The 20,974-nt window shown below is 38.7% G+C and overlaps 1 protein-coding gene across 1 annotated transcript in view; it reads left to right on the top strand.

The window, feature by feature from the left end:
* col14a1a (collagen, type XIV, alpha 1a) overlaps positions 1 to 20,974 on the top strand; it is a 107,932-nt gene that overhangs the window by 66,080 nt on the left and 20,878 nt on the right. The window contains exons 28-38 of the mRNA XM_034554304.1: positions 1,547 to 1,690; positions 1,968 to 2,132; positions 2,281 to 2,319; positions 2,538 to 2,676; positions 5,385 to 5,527; positions 6,898 to 7,007; positions 12,845 to 13,003; positions 14,207 to 14,284; positions 15,075 to 15,161; positions 18,624 to 18,677; positions 20,790 to 20,885. Coding sequence (XP_034410195.1) covers positions 1,547 to 1,690; positions 1,968 to 2,132; positions 2,281 to 2,319; positions 2,538 to 2,676; positions 5,385 to 5,527; positions 6,898 to 7,007; positions 12,845 to 13,003; positions 14,207 to 14,284; positions 15,075 to 15,161; positions 18,624 to 18,677; positions 20,790 to 20,885 — 1,214 coding nt within the window. The remainder of the gene's footprint in view (positions 1 to 1,546; positions 1,691 to 1,967; positions 2,133 to 2,280; positions 2,320 to 2,537; positions 2,677 to 5,384; positions 5,528 to 6,897; positions 7,008 to 12,844; positions 13,004 to 14,206; positions 14,285 to 15,074; positions 15,162 to 18,623; positions 18,678 to 20,789; positions 20,886 to 20,974) is intronic.

Below are 20,974 nucleotides of genomic sequence, written 5' to 3'. Positions count from 1 at the left end.
TTGTAATTTTAACCCTGAATAACAACGATGACTAACTTTCATCTGTTCAGAGTTCGGTTCAATACAAGTCAAGTTCACGTCTCTTTTCTGCAGTGAGAGAGAGCTGTCTGGAGGCAAATAGATCAATAGAAATATAATACAAATAATAATGTATACACATGCTTTTGATTCCAACTTTAACTTTGTTAATGAACTGGGTGTTTTGAATTGAATTTTTTTAATTTAAGGGTCTTGAAACACAGTGATACATAAACAACAATACAAACTGCTTTGGGTTTTGAAACATTTTAAAACCTTTTTTGGACAGATTAAGTCCATGAGCAGGAAACGTGTACTCTGTCAAAGGTTTATCAAATTGATTTTGACATTTGCATCTTCGTCCCATCTCTTAGTGTTTAGGTCTCATTGAAATACATTTGATATTGTCTGCCTTCTGGCATATTTCAAATGTTAATGGCAACTAGGCCCAGATCTGGTTTCAGGAGCTGTTAGGTCACTGAAGTCATGTCACAATTATGGGCTTGAAATTATATTCCATTATTATCGGAGTTTGCAAGTACATTAAAATTGTAGCAACGGTCACAAGCATTCACACCCATGCTCAAAGTGGAGAGGAGGATTTGTTTAAGACTTTTAATGATTACATTCGTGCTTTTAAATTCTTAATTTGCCTGTCATTTAATTCTCTGCTCCAAATTGTTGCACCAATGAAGAAAGGAAGCTTCATATTAAACGATGGTGCTAAGAGTGGGATTGAGAGGCAGAAGCATCACAAAAAGGACCATACTAGTGGTTTTGCGTTGTTATTTTGACCCTGTTACATCACTGCTGTACTGTTTCGTGATCTTATTGTGTTATTCCTTCAAGGCAGCCATTAGTTAACATTGATTTGATTTCACTACAACATGAGAGTAATCCAGCAGAGACTTGAAACTAGTTTGAGTAAGTTAATTACAAAAAAAGCACATTGCAGCTTTCTTTTCTCTCCGAGTTGTTATAGTTCAGTCAGAGACACTTACGTCAAGGAATTGGCAATTTTTAACAAATGTTTATACAGTTTGGCTGAGGAAGACTCAGCTGTTTGAGGGAGCTCTCAAAGAATCTGAGCAGCGACACTGATTCTGCTGAGAGCGCTAATCCTCCCTTCATAAACATACAGGAACATTACATCTTAACAGTACAATATTGTCAAATCAACAATACGAACATCAGGCAGAGGTCGAGGTGACGGAAGGAGCTGCGTCAGCAAATTGCTCCGTGATAAGTCTCAGGTTTGAACTTTGTGCCGTACACATCCAAGGATGTGCTTCATTTGTGTAATGTAACACAAATGTTGTTTTAAAAAAAGCAGACAAATAGGGACACTGGGATTAATTGTTATTTATCTAATTTAAGTTTCTGCCATTTTATTTTCCAGTATACAGAAATGAATGTACTTTAGCATGTTTCTAGACACAAAGGGCAATATGAATGGTTGTATGGGATACAACATGCAGAAATACTGGTATGTTTGTCAAATCAAGAGGTTTCCTTTTGTCTTCATCAGGCCGGGCCATCAAACATGTGAAGGAGTCTATTTTCACCTCAGAAGCTGGAGCTCGAAGGGGCGTTCCTAAAGTCCTGGTTGTTCTCACTGATGGACGTTCCCAAGATGATGTCAACAAAGTGTCCAAGGAGATGCAGGTGGATGGTGGGTTTTTTATACCAAAAAGTTATGAATACATTGACAATTGACATTCAGCATGTTTGTTGGTAAGTGCAGACGCTGGAGGACAGACTGCCCATTCACCCTCTCAATTTGTGGATGCTTTATGTACTGCATGTCATATTTTAATGTTATAGGATATCAGACTCTTCAACCATTGGTTTGAAACCAATAACCTCAACAATGTGTCACATTACTCTACTTAATCATTTTCTTTCTACTTAAACTTGTAATGAATGATCTTGTTTTACTCCATTCTCAGGCTATATCATCTTTGCCATTGGCTTTGCGGATGCTGATTATGGGGAGCTGGTGAATATTGCCAGCAAGCCCAGTGATAGACACGTCTTCTTTGTGGACGATTTGGATGCTGTGAAGAAAATAGAAGAGCAGCTCATTACTTTTGTCTGTGAGGCTGCCACCGCCAGTGAGTAATACCCCCTTGTGTTTAAAACAGAGAGAGGCGGAAAGAGACCTGGAGGAAAAATACGTCAGAAAAATCACACTGTTGGTTCAGAGACATCGAGAGAATGACTGCAGGAAATATTAAGGATGAACTCTTTACTGTCTTTCAGCTTGTCCATCTGTTTTGATGAGTGGTAACACAATGGCAGGTAAGGAAACATCTATAATTTACTTGTACAAACGGGTCCAATTAGTGTGTTAAATCGTTGGAAAAAAAAGCTAATTATGATGATGGTAATAACACAATGTCGGTGCACGCTGTGGTCGGGGTAATGATTGTCATACATGTATCACATAGTGGAGGAGGAGGAGGAGGAGTATACTGATAATGATGAGGATTAAGGTAATGACACGTTGTGTGTTGCAGGTTTCCGTATGATGGAGAAGTTTGGCCTCGTAGAGAAGGAGTACAGCACCATACCTGGAGTTTCTCTGGAGCCAGGTTCATTCAACAGTTTCCCCTGTTACCGATTACACCGTGACGCCCTGGTGTCACAGCCCACCAAGTGAGTATGTTCACGCTAAGGGGGAGAAATCACGGTTTACAGTACACTGTTTACAAAAGCACCGCTTGAATCGTTTTTTTTTTTTAAATTTGGTTTCAGTTGACAGGCAAAATAATTGTGCATCATAAAAAAGAAGTAAAGCGACGACTTCGCATAAAAGCCAGTCTGTAAAAATGGGTTTTAATAAAGGATTTAAAAGAGATTACTGATTTTGCCAGCCTTGCCAGGAGCCTTGTCTCCTAATATCATACAGTATGTCAATATGGATGATATCATTTAACCATTTAACACAGTCAGTTACATTTACATACACTAAAAGTACCAAAAATATTAATATAAATATTTTATTATTGAGCTTGTAGGAAGGACAGAAATGGTAACCCAGACGTGCCGTGGGAGAAGAAAAAAAACAAAACATATCAGAAAGATGATGATATATATCGATGTTTTCACTTTGGATTGTTGAACATTTAATTGATTTGTTGATCCAGATCAATGTATTCAATTCAATTCAATTCAGTTTATTTTGTATAGCCCAATATCACAAATTACAAATTTGCCTCAGAGGGCTTTACAATCTGTACACATACGACATCCCTGTCTCAGGACCTCACATCGGATCATGTATCATTACACCCATACAAAAAAGCTGTTCTCATTGATGTATTTTTTTTCTGTCCTCATAAACTCACAAATGCATCTTGTTAATAAGGCTAACAGTAATCCCAGAGCAGCTCAGAAACCATGGAGAAACTTTCCTTACATACAAGTGACAACAGACAGAGTTGAAGGTGACGGTTTGTTCAGTGACAGTTTTATTTGTTGCCGTTGAGATCAAGCTCACCCGGTGAAGAGACACCGAGAACAAATAACAAACAAATAAATAAATAAATACGATGATTTAGTCTCACAAAAGAATCATCACGCCACAGACACATTAATTGATCATTCACAAATATAAGCTAAAAGGATCTGCATGTTTAGTTGTCATCATATCCTTTATACAGCTTCCCTCTCTGTCGTGCATAAAGAATGCATAGAAATATACTGTACATATAATCTACATAGACATTTGCATGCTAAATCCAGTTGACGACTATTTAACCTAAAGTGTGTGTGTTTCATAGTTATTATTTCTTCACTGTTTATCCAGCTACAGTATGTTTGCTTACTAAGTGACCCTCCCTTCTAGCCCGAACATGGGGAGTGGTGATTGTCAGTGGGACACAAACACCAAAGGGCTTTGATTATCTGCCAGAAGTAGAACTATACAGTCCAGCCAATGAATATTACTTGACTTTAAATTGTTCCTTCATCTCTGTTTGGATTATTTTAAGGTCCCACTCATAGCACCTGGCCTGTATTATACTACACCAATGCTCACAACCACAAAAGGTGATCTTAAAGATTGTAGAATTTGAATTATTCTTAGTAAACTGTATTTCCATATGTGGTAACCAGACTCTAAAATGCAAATATATCTAATTAATCAATGTAAATACACATAGGTGCCCAAACATTTTTTTAAATTGACAGAGAATGCAGCAATTTACTAAAAACTCAGAGCAGAGGCAGATTATTACAGTAACATATTATTAAACAGGCAGTTACCACTAATCCCGGCAATTCCTACTGCCAATCAATACAAAAAGCCAATGGGCAATTTCAGATAATTCTCTTTGAAGGCCTCAAAACTCAATTCTAGAATGTTTTTTCCAACATTATCACACCATGCAAAAGCTGCATCTCTGGTGTCACACACAACAATGGTCATAGCATTTCACCAGGTACTACACGGCTCTACATTAGACACACAAAGCAAAACACGTAGATTATTACACTAATGAACATTTACTGCACATATAGCCATGTAGTTTCCCATTGATTATATGCGTGTTCTAACCACAGCAGCAGAGAAACCACCCCACAGATAAAATCGGGCTATGGTTGTTGGTCTTCTATCCACATAAGAAAATACATTGCAGATCCTACTGTATATATCTTTGAATTCTATATCATTTTCATCGCGCATACAGGACACTTTTAAGACCTATTATATTGTGTTGTCTGATTGAACCCTGCCCAATCAGTAACTATCATTGAAATATTAAAGATGATATGGACATTTGTTTTCTGGCATTTAAATGGGTTTCAAATCACAGATTTAGACTATGACCACAAGTAATTAAAAGGCTTCACTACATTAAGAGCTGATACAAATGACTGAAAATGTCATTGAGATGCTTGCAGGTGCAGGTTGGGGGTGTTAGTGTTTACCTATCACATGTGAATATTCAAGTATAAAACCCATACACACAACACTTAAAATGGAAAATTCAATGGCTTCAAATATACTCCCGTAAAGTCTATCTTTCGCTGATGTTGTCTTTTTTTTTTTTAACCATCAACCAGCTTTAACTTTAGCTTCCTGCTCTGTGATTGTTCAGTTTGTGGAAAGTGCCATTGAAGATCCCTCTGAAAAGTTCAAGCTGAGACAATTTTAACCTGAAGTGCTCAAAGGCAGCTGCACAAAAAAGGCTCGGCGCTGAGATCAAAAAGAGGCTGGCACTCAAAAACAGTCTAAAGCTGCCAAAAGCACTCGAAAGCGCTGAAGAGAGACAAAGGCACTTATGGCTTAAGGGTATAGATTTGCTCACTATCTCGTGTGTGTGTGTGTGTGTGTGTGTGTTCTCTAATGTGTATACCAGGTACCTTCATCCTGAAGGTTTACCCTCTGACTACACCATCTCTATGATGCTCCGCCTACTTCCGGAGACCCCGCACGAGCCCTTTGCATTGTGGGAAATCCTCAACAAGGACAACGAGCCATTGGTCGGACTAATCCTGGACAGTAAGTTTCAACCGCTTGTGTTGTTGCTCATCTTTTCTTTGTCTTTCCTGCATCATCCAAATCGTCAAACAGCAAAATCACTACTGTTTTGATCCAATATAATCCACCTTTAAATGAGAAAAGGTTTCATCTTTGTGTCTTCAATCAGTGATGAGAGCGCTTCTGTTTAGGGAAGGCCTCCCCTACTTACTTACACCATCAGTCTGGGAAAGCAGCGTGACCTCAAACTTAGAGGTGCTGATCCTCGTGTGCTTTAGACTTTGTGACGAGATCTCAAGCCAGTGTTTTAAAAGCCAAAGTAGACGGGATGAAGGTGCCAAAAGATTGCCCATGGTACAGTAGCTGTGCTTGATCCGGCTGTGAAGTTCCAGAAATCCTGCAAACTGTGTGAACAAACCCCAGGCGTCAAACTTTAGAGACGTTTCAGACACTGACTTGGAGGAGACCCGGGGCAGACCCCTGACCTGCTGTGGTGATTATACTACCAGCTGGAATGGATGATCTTGGGATCCCTAGGCGTAGCTGGAGGAAGTCACAGGGGGAAAGTCATTTTGTTTTGCTTTACTTTTCTTGTTGACCCGGATACAGCTAAGTAAATTGGGTATAGTATTTTTGGCTCTTCAGAAGAATGTATGGGCTGAAATGTAAGACAAAAGCAAGAAACGGGTCAACAGTGTCATAGCACTCATGACTTTAACAGTCAATTGGTCCAAAAGTTTGAGATACGTTTTAAAGTATTCTAACAAAGGTTGTACAACCATTATAAGTGTTTTTTTCCCATGTAAAAGATTATACAGCAACACAGTAATCAGCATGCTTATTTGATAATCTCAATGCAGTGATTTTTCTGCTTTTCGTATTTTAATCTTACAGAGACAGAAGCAAAAATATTGTGACAATCTCAAAACTGGTTTACCTTGACATGGTACAAACTCATAGTTCTCATTGCCACACGCATCACATATATTATTAGAATAATGTGGGAGGATTTTATAGTCTTGCAACACAAACTTAATTCATTAAGAACTTTATACACAATTAGAGATGGCAGTGATTGTAATGCCTGTACCACAATGAAATGGAATTATTTAATTCATCAGTCAAAATGACATCTGATGCGGTTTGTATTTTTTCCAACGGTCAAATTAAAACTATTTGTTTGATTATAGACAAATGGCAGGGAAGCACAACAATGAAGTTGTTTGCTGCTAATATTGTCCGGCCTATGTACTACGCTGTTGTAATAAACCGTATCTTTATTGACGTCTAGTAGCCAGAGACAGAGATAATAATGTATACAAAGCAAGTTTCGACTTGACGTGAACATCAACCTTTTCTATCCTCACCACCTTCTCCGTCTCCCCCCACAGACAATGGAAAGACCTTGACGTTCTTCAACTATGACTACAAAGGAGACTTCCAGACCGTCACTTTTGAAGGAACCGAAATAAAAAAAATCTTCCATGGCAGCTTCCACAAGGTTAGTCTTCACAAGACGTGTGCTACAAAATTACTTGAGTGATAAAACAGAATAATAATTGCTAGTAATTTATAAAGGAAACAATAATTTGCTGGTTCTAGCTAATGTCCTTCTTTTATATCATGTTGGGTGGTTTTCCAGTAGCCCACTGGACTTTTTCCAACACCTCTGTGATGAGTGTGTGCAGGTGATGATAGCCCTCCTCCCTCTTCTGTCTCTACTGCTTTTTCCACAATCTTTTTCTACTAGAGAAGTGTGAGTGAAAATGCAGATTTGATCACCTTTTAAGAAGTTATAGTGGACATTTGTCATTATTTTTTACATTTGACATTACAAAAAATCAGAAGCTAATGATCCAATAGCTCTTTTGCCAAACATGATACCAATGATACATTAATTACATGGATCTAACACCTCCAACCAAATACATTACACAAGACCAGTTTTTGATTGCTTTATGAATTAGTGCATCTAACAGACATCATTAGAAAAGGGAACAATCTGTGGCATGTGTGGTAGTTAGTTTCTATGATCATGACTCATAACAATCTGATGACCTCAGACTGGACCACGAGAGAAGGTATTAGTGTGTCCTCCCAACATTTCATAATTCCCTGAATCTCTGGGATTCTATTCAAATGTATGTTTGTCAAATTAGTCGGTCTGAATAGAAAAGACAAACGTCGATGACGTTCACTCGAAATAAGACAATTTTCTGTTCTGGGAAAAAATAAATTAGGAAATAAATAGGGATGCAAATGCCTCAACTGAATAAATAATGACATTGGTTTGTCCTCAGCAGGCCGAGTGAATGACAAATTCATATTGCAAAACACTTTGGCAGGAAATATCAACGTTAGCTGAAACAAAATAAGAATAACAACTTAAATAATAATCAGTGTACTTTGAATGAACCACATTGTTCAGGAGGTGTATTTACTGCAGCAGGGCTAATGGAAATGGTCATTGGCATGTATTGCTTTGTCTCATTTGAATAGCATGCGTTTAACGTGACAAATCAATGGAAACATAACGTGAAAATCAATGGGGACCAGGCAAAGCCTCTAAAGACAATATTTGTCTAGCTGTTTGTTTCTTGGAACTCTTGCAAAACCAATAAACAACAGCCCACCAACTCTCTGTCTTTCTTTATCTCAGTTCCCCAAAATGTCAGGGAGTAGCTGTCTATCATTTTCTGTCCCTTTTTTGTCTTCTTCATTGTTTTCTGTCTTTCCGCTTGAGAACACGACAATGTTGAGAGAGGGAACATATAAAGACGACCGCCTGGCCAGAGGATTCGCCTCCTCTCCGACAGAATGACAAGTGAATAAGAGGAGCGTCCGTGTGCGTGTGCGTGTTTGTGTGTCAGTTATAAAGGGATTTCCATATGAAGACGCCTTGTGCGACAGCAGGAATACTCAATAGGATCTGCCTCTGCTCAGCAAAGCACACACACAGACACACAAACTGAGAGAAGCACAGAAAACACAAACAGGTGAAGGGGGGAGAAATTGGTACCACAGTGAGCTTGTGACACAAAGACAGACAGAAAAATAAAGAGGCAAACGGAGAGACGCGGACATCGAAAGAAGACGTGAACGTGATCTTCACTACAACTCACTTATTGCTGAGAGACATATTATACTCCACAAGTGTATAAACACCATTTATCTATCTCCCAAAAATGATTAAATGACTCACATAAAAGTATTAGAGCACTTAAAGCTGTCCTTGTGCACTGTACAATTTACCCTCTGGACATTTGCATCAGTGCTTCTTGAGCTTTCTAGCTTACAGTATTCCACAATATTTCACGGGAGTGAAATTAAAAAATTCACAGCTCGTTAAATTACTCATACATGATCATTATAAAGATGTTTCCATACATGTTGGTAGCTTCTGGGAAAGTAGAAGAAGTGATAATGGAGAAACAAGAGCAGCAACTATAAATCAATGTGTTGTGTCTGTTGGCGGAACAGATTTGGGATAAAAGAAGCTGTGTTTATTTGTGCAAGAGAAACAAAGGAGGACATGGTGGTCTGTGGCTGACAAAGTAATATGGTGGCTGGATCTGTTCATGATGATTAACAGCGTGATGATTAATCCAGATAGATGTACACACTGCAACGGGAAATCTGTGCCGTAGGAATATTTTCACTTTAATTTGCTTTTTAAAACGTTGTGTTTGAGCTTGTTTGAATTCAACTGCAGGCCAACGGTACGTTGTTATGATGGGACAAGAAGTGAAAAATAAATACAATAAATCTGTCCAGTCTATCTGGATTTGAGCTTTAGAAGACTGATTAGGTGTGAGGAATTAGACAGTGGAAAAATAGCGAAGATAAATAGTGAATCACTGGAAGGGATACGGTGGTATGGCATATAACAAAAGGCCCCGAGGCTGGAATCAAACCTGGAACATTGTGTTTGTGTGGCCTGCACTGTAACCACTTAGCGAACCGGGGGCTTTGTTTACACCGACACTTCACGAATGGCAAGACTCAAACACACCTGAACTATTTTGAATATTAAAAATCAAGTATATTTTTAACCGGCATCTGGAAGTACAGCGTTAGTGCCACATACACTATCTATAGATCAAGACTATCGTGCATATTTATTACTGTACTTTAGTTCGGAACTACTATCTTTCAAAGCAACAATAACCTAATTACCTGGAATTATAATTGCAAGTTTAAGTTTCTTTTTTAAATATATATATATATTCAGTTGTTTCCACAAAATATCAGGGGAATAGGTATCGAGCTAACCATATTTCTATTGTGACCGTTAAAAGAGAAACAACATATGATAACTGCAAAGTCATTAAACACAAATGTCTCCAGCTGGGATGAAACTTTAGTTTTTTATATTTTCTTCTTCTTTTCGCACTTAACAAAACATCTGTGCCTAAAGGGACAGTGTGAAAGATGTGTTGGCATCGAGCAGTGTGGTTGCGGATTGCAACCAGCTGAATAACCCCCTTCTCGCTCCTCCCTTTCCAACACTGCGGTCGCGTGAGCTGCTGAGTGTAAAACTGGCAACGGCAGATAAAAGCTATCTTTGTTTTAAAGTTAAAAGCGCAGTTTGTGCATTATTAGTTAGACAGTGTTATCCATTGAATTGAAAGCAGCATTTTAGGGTGGATTGTGCAAATATTGCTGACCAGAGAGAACAGGAAATGAGAAAACTTTCACCTGTGTGTGTGTGTGTGTGTGTGTGTGTGTGTGTACAATATGATTAAGTGCTTATATGGTACTTTATTGCATGGATGTAAATGCTTAAAACATAAAAAAATCAAAATAAATGATTGTACAGGCAGCGATTCACATATACGCACACTCACACACACACTCTTTCAAGCATGCATAATGCACATGCACATTTTTAAGTGCAGGTCGATGTCTGCTGAGTAAGCAGAAATACTGATAGCTTCATTTACATTTACATTATCTCTCACAGCATGTTTAAAAAACTGCCATAACAATTTATGTTTGTGTGTGTTTGTCTGGTCATCATCATTATCATCAGAGACACTTCTTTACTTTGTGTTTTAAAAGTTACCAAGAGGTAAGATAATGTGAATATGTTGATTCTAGAACTCATTTCTCCAAGTTTCTTCCCAGTTTCTTTCACTTCTTCAACTCTCTTCTGCTCTTCTCTTTTTCCCCTCACCCTTCCTTTCTTATTTCATTAAAAGAATGGGGATCCTTTGAAAACTTTACTTTATAAAGTTAGCTCTTTCATCTCTTTCATCTCTTGGAATCTGCCATAAAATGTGCATTCAGACATTATTGTTTTCATTTTCCTATGACTTCTGTGTTGAACGATTAATATGCCCAGACCATAAAACTATTCAAGAAAGTTCAAGTTGTCTAAAACTTTGCGTGAAGTTTCCTTGTTTTGATATATATATTCAGAAAAGATTATGTTCTAGCTTAGCGTTTAGTTTTCTTTCGCCATCAAAGTGCAACAGATTTGTTATTCGATATCCAAGATTATTACGAGTAATATGTGCAACATGACAAAGATAATGTCGCTCTGTCAGTGGTTTAGAAAATAAGTAATTTGTCTGAAAAATGATAAGGAAAAATAAGTCTGATGAGGAAATCTGCTGACAGAGAGACGCAAACAAATAAGGTGCTTTATATTCAAAAAAGATTCTGTTGAAGTTCAAGACAGCAGCAGCATTAGAAAATATTAGACTGTGTATGTCTGAGAGGCTAATGTGTCTTGTGTTGGCAGCACTATTACCTGTGGAGTAGTTTCCAGCCAGCCAGGAGCAGCACAGAGTGAAACACATTATGCTCCTGATATATATATTTTATATATATACATATTTTATACTTTGTCCTCGTATTTTTGTGGTCTTTTTTTGTTTGTTTTGTTGGACAGGAAGTCAGACATAGAGGGAGATTAAAGAAGCAGTCTGTAGATAGTTAGTTATGGAGGTTTATACATAGTGAAAGCTGTGTTTTAGGGTTAATTTTTCAAATATTGCAGACGACAGTAAATGAGAAAACACAACATGTTTTCTCAAATGTCTACATAGAAAAATAGTGTGAGGCATGTCAACTTGTACTGTCCAGATCAATATTAAAACGGATTATACAGTTGACTACATTTGCTGAAAGCAGCTATTTATAGTTTTCACCATTAGAGTAGGTGTATGAGAATATAGCCCCCCCCCCCACCCCACACCCATAATCTGTTTCTTGAAAGGATCTAGCATCTTTTCTCACTCTTGCTGCAGTTTGCTGCCTTTTTCCGATTTCATATAGCTCAAGTGTGAGAACACAGGAATGGTTCAATAGTCAATTTTCAACAATAAACTTCCTCCAGACAAAAAAAAATCTGAGTCACTGCTGGAGTAAATGGAGGATCCAGATTGCCTGAAGGAGAGGGACTGTCATCTTTAACAAACGCACACACACACACACACACACACTAAAACCTATTCGTTCGGATTTTCATCCTCTTTTATATCACAAAAGTGCACACACACACACACACACACACACACACCTACATATCTACATACGCACGCACACACACACGTCATGTCTTGTGAAGTGTGCAAAATGGAGGATGGGAACAGAAAGTCATTATAAAGCAGCCGTCCAAGGAATGGGCCCGGCACTTTAATGTGAACTTTGTCTAACTTCACATTAGCTGCACCTCGTTACTGTCTGTGAACGAGAGGTGTGTGTGCTGCACTCGTGCTTTCATGTTCCTATAACATGCAGTGCATGCATATTTTTTATTGAGGATCAGAACGAGTGATACAAAAAAAACTCCCATAATGTTGAAACACACAGGTGCTGATAGTGTGTTTTAGTATATCCTTCACCAGAAAGCAGCTCTCTCTTTGCTCATTAACCACGTGACCAGTTGGATTTCACAGTTCACGGCTCTGGTAGTGGTTTCCTCTAAGAAGGCAGTTTGAGCTCACAGGCACTGCATATATGTGCTTGATGCTTTTAACCTGAATTCATAAAAATCCAAACCGCTTTCATTAATTTTTTCGTTGTTGTTGATGTGATCACAGATGCAAGACCTGTGGAAATGCTGCACTTAAAATGATGAAACAGCTCTGTTTTATTGACTATCTATTCAGTTGTTAGTTCTGGTACTTAAGGCAATAATGATGGGTAATACAGACTAAACAAAGATTGAAAATAATACAAACAGTCCATCTGTATCTCTTTAAACTGTTGCTGTTTTACCATAATCTCAAGATGTTTGGGTCAAAACTAAAATTAGATACATTTTCACATCTAGGTGTAGTTTTGGAAATACTTCTATCTTATGCGCTGTATTCTCTCTCTTCCATACAGCTCCATGTGACCATCAGCAAGACGTCTGTGAAGGTGGTGTTAGATTGTTCCGTGGTTGGGGAGAAATCCGTGAGTGCTGCTGGTAACATTACCACAGATGGAGTGGAGATCCTCGGAAGGATGCTTCAGTCCAGAGGCAGACGGGACAACTCTGCTCCAGTCAGTATGATTTTTTTGTCTACATAAATAACTGCACACTGAATAGAGGTATGATTGCATACCTGTATATTAAGTGTTCAAACCCCCCCCCCCCCCCACCCCTCAAAAGTGACAGTATCTCAGCATGAATAAATTAAATCATATAATGACAATCTTGAATTTCTTCATTATGAATCTGGGTCAAAACCTTAACTGTAAGTCTGTATCTTTTGGCCCTCAATATTAAACTTCCCAGCTCTTTTAAGTAAGTGATAGAAAGACTACATATAATCACTAGGATACGACTGTTTCACACGGGCTGCAGGGCAGATCTCTACTCTTAAGGAATTCAAAACATTTTATTCAAATATCATTTTATTGTTATATTTTTTTAGATATGACATTTGACAGAGATACAGTCCACTGGCTGTTTTTAAACTTGGGACTTCTGCACCTTTCTTAACTGAGGCCAACGGGGGTCCTATCTGCACTTGGATATGAAGCCTGACCAAACCTGGCAAAATGTCTCCATACAGAAGTCTTATCTTACATTATAATTGTGTCACTGAAACAACCGCACAGTTTTTCACAAGCTGACAGAATATCATCCAAGTCTGAAATTGTGTGTCTGTATGTATTTAACTTCCTACATCACAAAGTTTCACAGTCATTAAGTCAAAGTAGGAGTTTTCCAGAGTTCACGTTTTATCTGCGATGTATATGTGTGTAAGTTCAATATATAGATTAGATATATAAATGGGAAATTAAACATTGGGTTTCTGAATAATTAGAAATGTAGATACAAGAAACTGCTCTTCTAATGAAATGAATGGAAACAGTATCTGTCAGCTGTTTCTTCAGTCGTGATGATAAACTTTGAATTTGACACAAGCCCATATAGCCTGCTCTATAGTTTAAGATTAGTGGAGCCTCCCCCATGTTCATTTTGTTTGTTGAAGCTATCGGCCAGACTTCACACATCTCCCAGCACTTTTCAGCAGGTCATTAGAGCACCAATCTGTCTCTCTTCTGTTTTCTTATCGACACAGAAACACCATAAACCCACATCATTACAAAATACCATGATTAATAATCCATGTGTAATGTTGCCTCTCTTTTACTTCTGCATTTTATAATATTTAGTTTGCGGTATAATTGGAATTGGTTTGTGTGTGTTTAAATGTACATGTGTGTGTGTGTGTGTGTGTGTGTGTGTGTTTACAGTTCCAGCTCCAGATGTTTGACATCATCTGTAGCACATCCTGGGCCAGCAGAGATAAGTGTTGCGAGCTGCCGGCATTGGTAAGAAATGTAACACATGCATGTGCTCTCTCACACACTTTAGTGGTTTTACTGTCTCTCCTCTCTGATTCGGGCTCTTGATATTATTATGTGAGATATTATTACAGCCTCAGATGGTTTGAGTGATCAGTTTGGTTACAATCAATTGCTTTATGATGAAACTAGAATTTAAGCCTAATTACTTGTAATCTCTATGAAGTTTGTTTAGCTCTGGCTATGAAATGCCACCACTATTAGTGCCAGGTGTGTACTTTAATTAATGTGATAGAAACCAATGTTTTGCACATATATACATAAAAGACACATACATAGTATATAACAGCATCATTTATCAATTAACACCGCATGCATAAAACCGCATGCATAAAACATACCCACACAACATATACAGATACACGGCGTCACCCCTTAACTAGATATTCCTCTTCAATCTGATGGAATCCATGAAAACAATATTTTTTGAGAAGCTTTTCTTGACATTCAGAAAGGTCAGAAACGTTTTGGTTCAATGTTGTGGTAATCGTTTTTGCCGTAATTTGTGGTGATACTGGATGGAATTACTGACTTTCTAATTTTTTCCCACCCACATGCACAAGGGGCCAAGTATATTAGAAACAACCCCAGAATAAAACAAACCTTGATTTGTTTTTGTGCTACGAGTACAAGCAGCTCAGACAGTGAGGAAGTCAAAAATCTCCTCCTAAGCCTCGAGGTGAACGTAGGTGAAGTTTTAAAAGATGGAGCTCACGTCTTTCCTGAATACACTCAATGTATTAATGTGTGTTTTCAGAGAGTTGAGGAGCAGTGCCTTTCCATGCCTCATGCCTGTACCTGCTCCCAGGAGAGCAAAGGACCTCCAGGACCTTCTGGACCCCCTGTAAGTACCCACTCGTTTTATTATTCTTTCTTTTAATAACTTATTCACACACTTTGGCTCAATTTAGTATAATGACGATCTTTTTCACTCTATTTCTGTCTTTTCTGGTGTGGAACTGCTCTACCTCTTATATTGTTATTCATGGTATACATACCTCAATGCATTCACTAACACATGTTCTCATTCAGAGAATGAATGAATGTTATTCACTTCGACTGTCTAGACTCTCATTAAAAAAGATAGTATTTAATCCAGAAGTGTTTGTACGGTCAATAGTGGACACTGCAGGTGCATTTCTGAGTCAAACAGCCACGTAGCTGAGTAAAAAAGTTAATATTTTGTTGTTAAATTTACAATTGAATGTGACAAAAATAAATCAATGTAATCTAGCTCAGTTCAATCATCTTCCCTCAAGCGGGAATTTGGGGTAAGCTGATCTGCAAATATAAAACCACAGAAAACATAAAACACAATTTATTCACACAAATCTCAAAATACAAAATATGATAGCTGATAGTTGATGATAGACATTGATCAATCTCTACCTGACCAACAGTGTCCACCACCACAAAGGCACGTCATATCAAAAAGTCCAGTGTAGATACAATGTTTTCATTGGAGTGGCAGTATGTTAGAGAGAGAAGGGATGAGCTTGGGGAGAAGCTTTATTCCTCTCACGCAATAGCAGGTAAAACCTGACAGAGGCTGAGAGATGAGAGCAAGTAAATGAGCTCATTTACAGCCTGAGACCTTTTGTCCATATTCTTCTCTTCTCTTTTTTCTTTCTTTCTATCTTCCACTCTGCATTTTCCGTTCCCCTTTCTCTTCTTTACGCCCCTCTCTATATCTCCTTCGTTTTCTCTCTTTTTCTTTCTCTTGGTCTCTGTCTCCACCCATGGGTAACGAAGGCGTGGGATGGTTTGTGGATCAACACCAGTATAGTTTGAGAAAGTAATTATATGGTGATTCCATTCATCACAGCCGATTACAATCCCCCAAATTGTCATCCCTGTCCGACGAGCCACATCCACTTACTCTTGTGTAGGGTTATGTCCACAGGCCACAGCCCTCCCTTCCGGTTTTCGCCCTCTTTTTGTTTTTGTCTCTGTTCCTCGTTAACGTTTCTCTGCCTCTATACTGGAAACATACAGTATACTATGAGCAATTATGTCAGCGAAGCCATGAAAAATGTTCCCTTATTTTCTAATGCAAGTTACATTGGTTCAAGTATTGCATTAAAACTGCCAGATGAGCTATGTTAAAGATATTATCATGATATTTTATCTCATCTTGTCTTTAAACTTGTTATCAGGGGGAAAAAAACTATTAAAGTTTTTAAAAGGTAAAGACTTCTCACTATTTTCTTTATATTTCTCCACTCTATGCTGTGCATTGACTTCACCTCAATATCTTTTTCTCCTTTTCTCTCTTTCACTCTCGGTCCCAACCAGATCAATAGCTGGACTGTAAAGCTTTCATCTCTTTAGTGTCTTTCTGTTTCTTCTTTTCTCGGTTTTCTCTTCAACCTTCACTTCATCCACACGCCTGAGGCTTTTTTTCTTTCTCTTTTTTTTTACTATCACTATAACCCTCTTTCTTAATGTCTGTGTCCGTCTCTCTGTCTGTGTCTGTTTCTCTTGCTGCCATTGAATGGGCTTCTTAAATCACATTTTAACTGCAGCATATTGACGGAGACGAATGATTTAATAGTGAAATCATAGGCACTTTGGTGCTAAAACTGCACACTTTATTCAGTGGGGTTTTGTGGAAGGATGAAAAGGCAGTACCATTCCCCTTGTTAACACAATGTAATGGTTGTAACACAATAAATGTATTGTATCCCCCGTGAAACACAAGCTTCATACCGACAGCCACACTTTCAAAATCCTGACAGACTATGAAAAAAGAGACTTTTAGTATCATCATTTGTGTTTGTGCTGCTGAGACTTTGCTCCCTCTGAGGAACCAAGAAGTTGGAAGAAAGCCAAATAAATACTTGGATCCATTGGGATACCTGATGCAGAATTTATAGGCACAGCATGCTGCCATGAGAAGGCAACTGCAAGGCGAATGAGCTGGAAAGCAAATACTTAAAAAAAATGATTAAGAAACTATACTTCTATCATAAATAAAAAAGTATTGGAGCTAAAAGCATTCCTATAAACACCACTGATGAGACTATATTTAAATTATGGCTCCAGCAGAAATCTGCTCTAAACAGTTTGTCCTTCCTGACTCATTTTTGTTTTCGTGTTCACTTGTCAGTTGCATGCACAGCAGACCTCTTCAATTTTGTTAATCTTTGAATCATGTTTGAAATAAAATTGATTGCCTCAACTCACTTCACTTAACAATCAATCTGACATTAAGGGAAATGAGATTTGCTATGCCTGCCATCTTTGTTTGTTAGGATTGAATTGTGCCCACGCTGATCCTAGTGTTGTTTTAAAAAATGTAAATCTGCCTTTAAATTAAAGCTAAATGATAATAGTGGGGTATTTTTTTCTATCACCATTAAAGGGCCATGAAATATCCAAACACAATTATTGCTGCAGTTTGAAGCTAATTTCAGTTTTCTCTGCAGGTTTACCCGTCCTCCGCTCAAATTGTTTGGAAAAATGCACGAGAAAATGCAGAATTGACTCACACGATCATTCATTTTAAATATGTTTTACGTGAAAAAATATGAATCAAAAGTACTGTTGTTCTATTTCTTACCTATAGTTTAACTTAATTAAAAAGATTTTTAAGCCTTATTTAAATTTACAAATACCATATTTAGTGTATAGAGTTATTGGTTACTGTCATTCGTCCTCTCAATATTGGCTGTTAAACAATCTTTTTCCAGCACCCTTCCACTGTTGATGGATGCTGATGGGGAATAAGCTAATGTCTCCTGAATGGTCAAACTTAAGTCTTGGGTCAACAGTTTGGTGGGTTTTTACCACATCTGTGTGTCTCTTCTCATATGCCTCGCCCTTCTTGTAAACATGCCCCCTGTCCCCCTCTGGCTGAATACTACAGGAAAACTACCGAGTCACCCCCTCATTCCCAGGGGAGGTCTATTTAAGCAAACACAGGAAGAGGAAGTATCCCAAATGAATCAATGATTAACAGATGTGGGGTTTGTCCCCAGATAAACCTTTTGGCTATTGGGGTCAGGCCGAGGTTTACAGCACCAGACTGACTTACAGATGCAGCGTGATAAAGTGCGGAGCCCAGAAGGCCAGTTCACTGCACAGATCAGCGTTGGCCTCTGTCCGTCATTGTCATAATACATTAATATCAAAGACTTGTGCAGTTCCACTTTTATTAGAACGTGTGTAAATTCCAATTTACATGTTTAAAAGGGAGTCTGAGGGAGACATATTTTTGCAGATGCATGTCTTTGCCATTACTCTCTATCCAGGCACACAACTTGAAAATACTGACTTCACAGTGTGTGTTTGGCCTGTGTTTCAGGGCGGTCCAGGCATAAGGGGAGCCAGAGGAGACCGAGGAGAACCAGGAGTGACGGTTAGTAAGATGCACTTAGTTTCAGAGAACTCTCAGCACATACTTAGTCTCAATCAGTGCCATGTTCCTAACTGGGGAAGAAGAAGCATCCCAATAGTTACAGGCTGGTCGGACTGGATTTCTCAAATTGGCTAAACATTGTAGGACCTCATGATTTCACAAGTTCAATCAGTTTTAACTGTACATGAGGCAAAAGAGGCAGGGTCAGTATGAAACTAAGTGAATACACCTCGCCCTGTTTATCAATGAAAATAATGGGGAGCCCCACAAGACTATAGCCATGACACTCGCTTATTATACATGTTACTCATAATCTAAACACGCTGGTCCAAACCTCTACCTTCAGGGACAGAACCTCCCCCGTCCCGATTAGACAATAAAAGGAAAAAAGTTTGTGGTGAGTTAGTAATGCCCACGACTCAGAAACAAAGGGTCTTTTAAACAGCGGCCCCTCCATCCTCCAGACAGGATGTGAAGCTCCCTCCCATCCAAGCTCCCTTAGACATTTTGGAAAAGCCTTTATCAGTTTTTCAAGCTACCGGATCTTCTTTTTGGCCTGGGATTTGAGGCTCTTATCGGCACTGTTACTATCCTGTGCTTAATAGACACAGTTGTCTTGAACTATTAATGAATTATTTATTGTAGAATTTGCATCTGCTACAGTGTTGCTATGGCAATCTGTTCCAAACGCTTACAAATCATCCAGCTGTGGAAGTACGAGGTCTGATGCTGCACGAGGCCTGATGCTGTTGGACGTTTTTCAATACCAATAGCCAATTCCAATTGTAATTTAATCTGAGATTTTAGAAGATATGTTTTAATGCCTTTCTTTTTTTAAAGAAGCAGCCGGGGTATTGCAACTACTGCCTAGACACGCATGGCTGTCAATCAACAAAATAGGCTTGTTTATCTCAACCATATGTCGCACTTTCACAGAGTTGAATGACAGTGTATCGAGTGCTCTAGAGGAGGCGGCCCACCCAGAATTTAAAACTTAGCACATCCCACGACTGAAACAAAGACAAAGTCAAACTAATGCAAGTCTGTATACAGTCCATATGTGTTATATGTGATGGGTGTAAATGTGTTAGTTTTGGAGGGAGATTTGGTTTTCTGTCCTGCTGGTAGACACACACATACTCTACAGTGCATACGTATATAATAATACATGCCTGCCAGATCACGCTTGTCTTAGCTCAGCAGTATTTGTACCTCTGCTGCTGCAGCCAAGCGTATTTGAATAGTCGGATTATTCTGCTGGATGAGACCAGATCTTCCATAAATTCATTCTTATTCATCCTCACTAATCACTCTGGATACATTACTTGTTACAGTATAAGCCCCCCCCCCCCCCCCCCCCCCCCCCTCCTCCTCCCCTTCCTCCCCCAAACCACACACAAACACACTGAATTAATTTGTGCCTGATCCAAAGTTTATTTTGGTTGTTTGCATGGATAAGAAATACATGGAGCCAGTTACGGTAAGGTTGAACAATAAAACAATAAATACAGCCAGAGTAAAGATTACTTTGGCTGCCCCTGCTGCTGAGCCAACGAGTTACGAATGCTGAGAATCAGGACTGGTTTGCAGGAATATTCTATTCTGACACCCACTGCAGGAACCCTGTCTGCAGCTCGTACACATGGATCAAATACACCTGATTATAGATGGATGGACAAGGGTCTAAATCTATTTCCTGTTATAGATCTCATTATGGAAGCAGCCAATGGTAGCAAAAGCCCCCCAAGCATGTAGTAATGATGTTCACCAGAGTTTGTAGTTCTTAACTTGATGGATATTTTAATGTGTTGAGTAGGTGCAGCCTTTGAGGAAAAGGGCCCACATCCATTTCCCCATCTTTTCATGTCCATAAAATATGTGTATCTTTCATCCTAAATCTAACTTAATTGTTTTTTTGTGCTACTTTAGTACTTTAGTTCCACAATGTTACTGAAAGAATGTACAGAGTTCACGTCACATGATGCTCATTTGGAGGGGAGCCTGCTCAGTGGTCATGGGATTAAAGATTCACTTTTCCATTTTTCCTGAACACACTTCTTGCTTTAAAGTTGACAACAAAACATTGAAATACATTGTGTTGTTTTTTAATAGGGACCTCATGGGCCAGCAGGAGAGCTTGGTCCTTCTGGACCCTCAGGACCTCCTGGTCCTCAGGGACCCAGTGGTCTCTCTATTCAGGGACCCCCGGTAAGACATTGCTTGTTTGTGTTTGTATGTGCATTATAACACCACATATGGGACATTTCCACAGTTACTTGATCATTTCAACATTAATA

This window comes from Cyclopterus lumpus, chromosome 16 (genome assembly GCF_009769545.1).
Source record: "Cyclopterus lumpus isolate fCycLum1 chromosome 16, fCycLum1.pri, whole genome shotgun sequence".
NCBI lineage: Eukaryota > Metazoa > Chordata > Actinopteri > Perciformes > Cyclopteridae > Cyclopterus > Cyclopterus lumpus.
The sequence above is the reverse complement of the archived record's forward strand: the minus strand, read 5'-3'. Positions and strand labels throughout refer to the sequence as shown.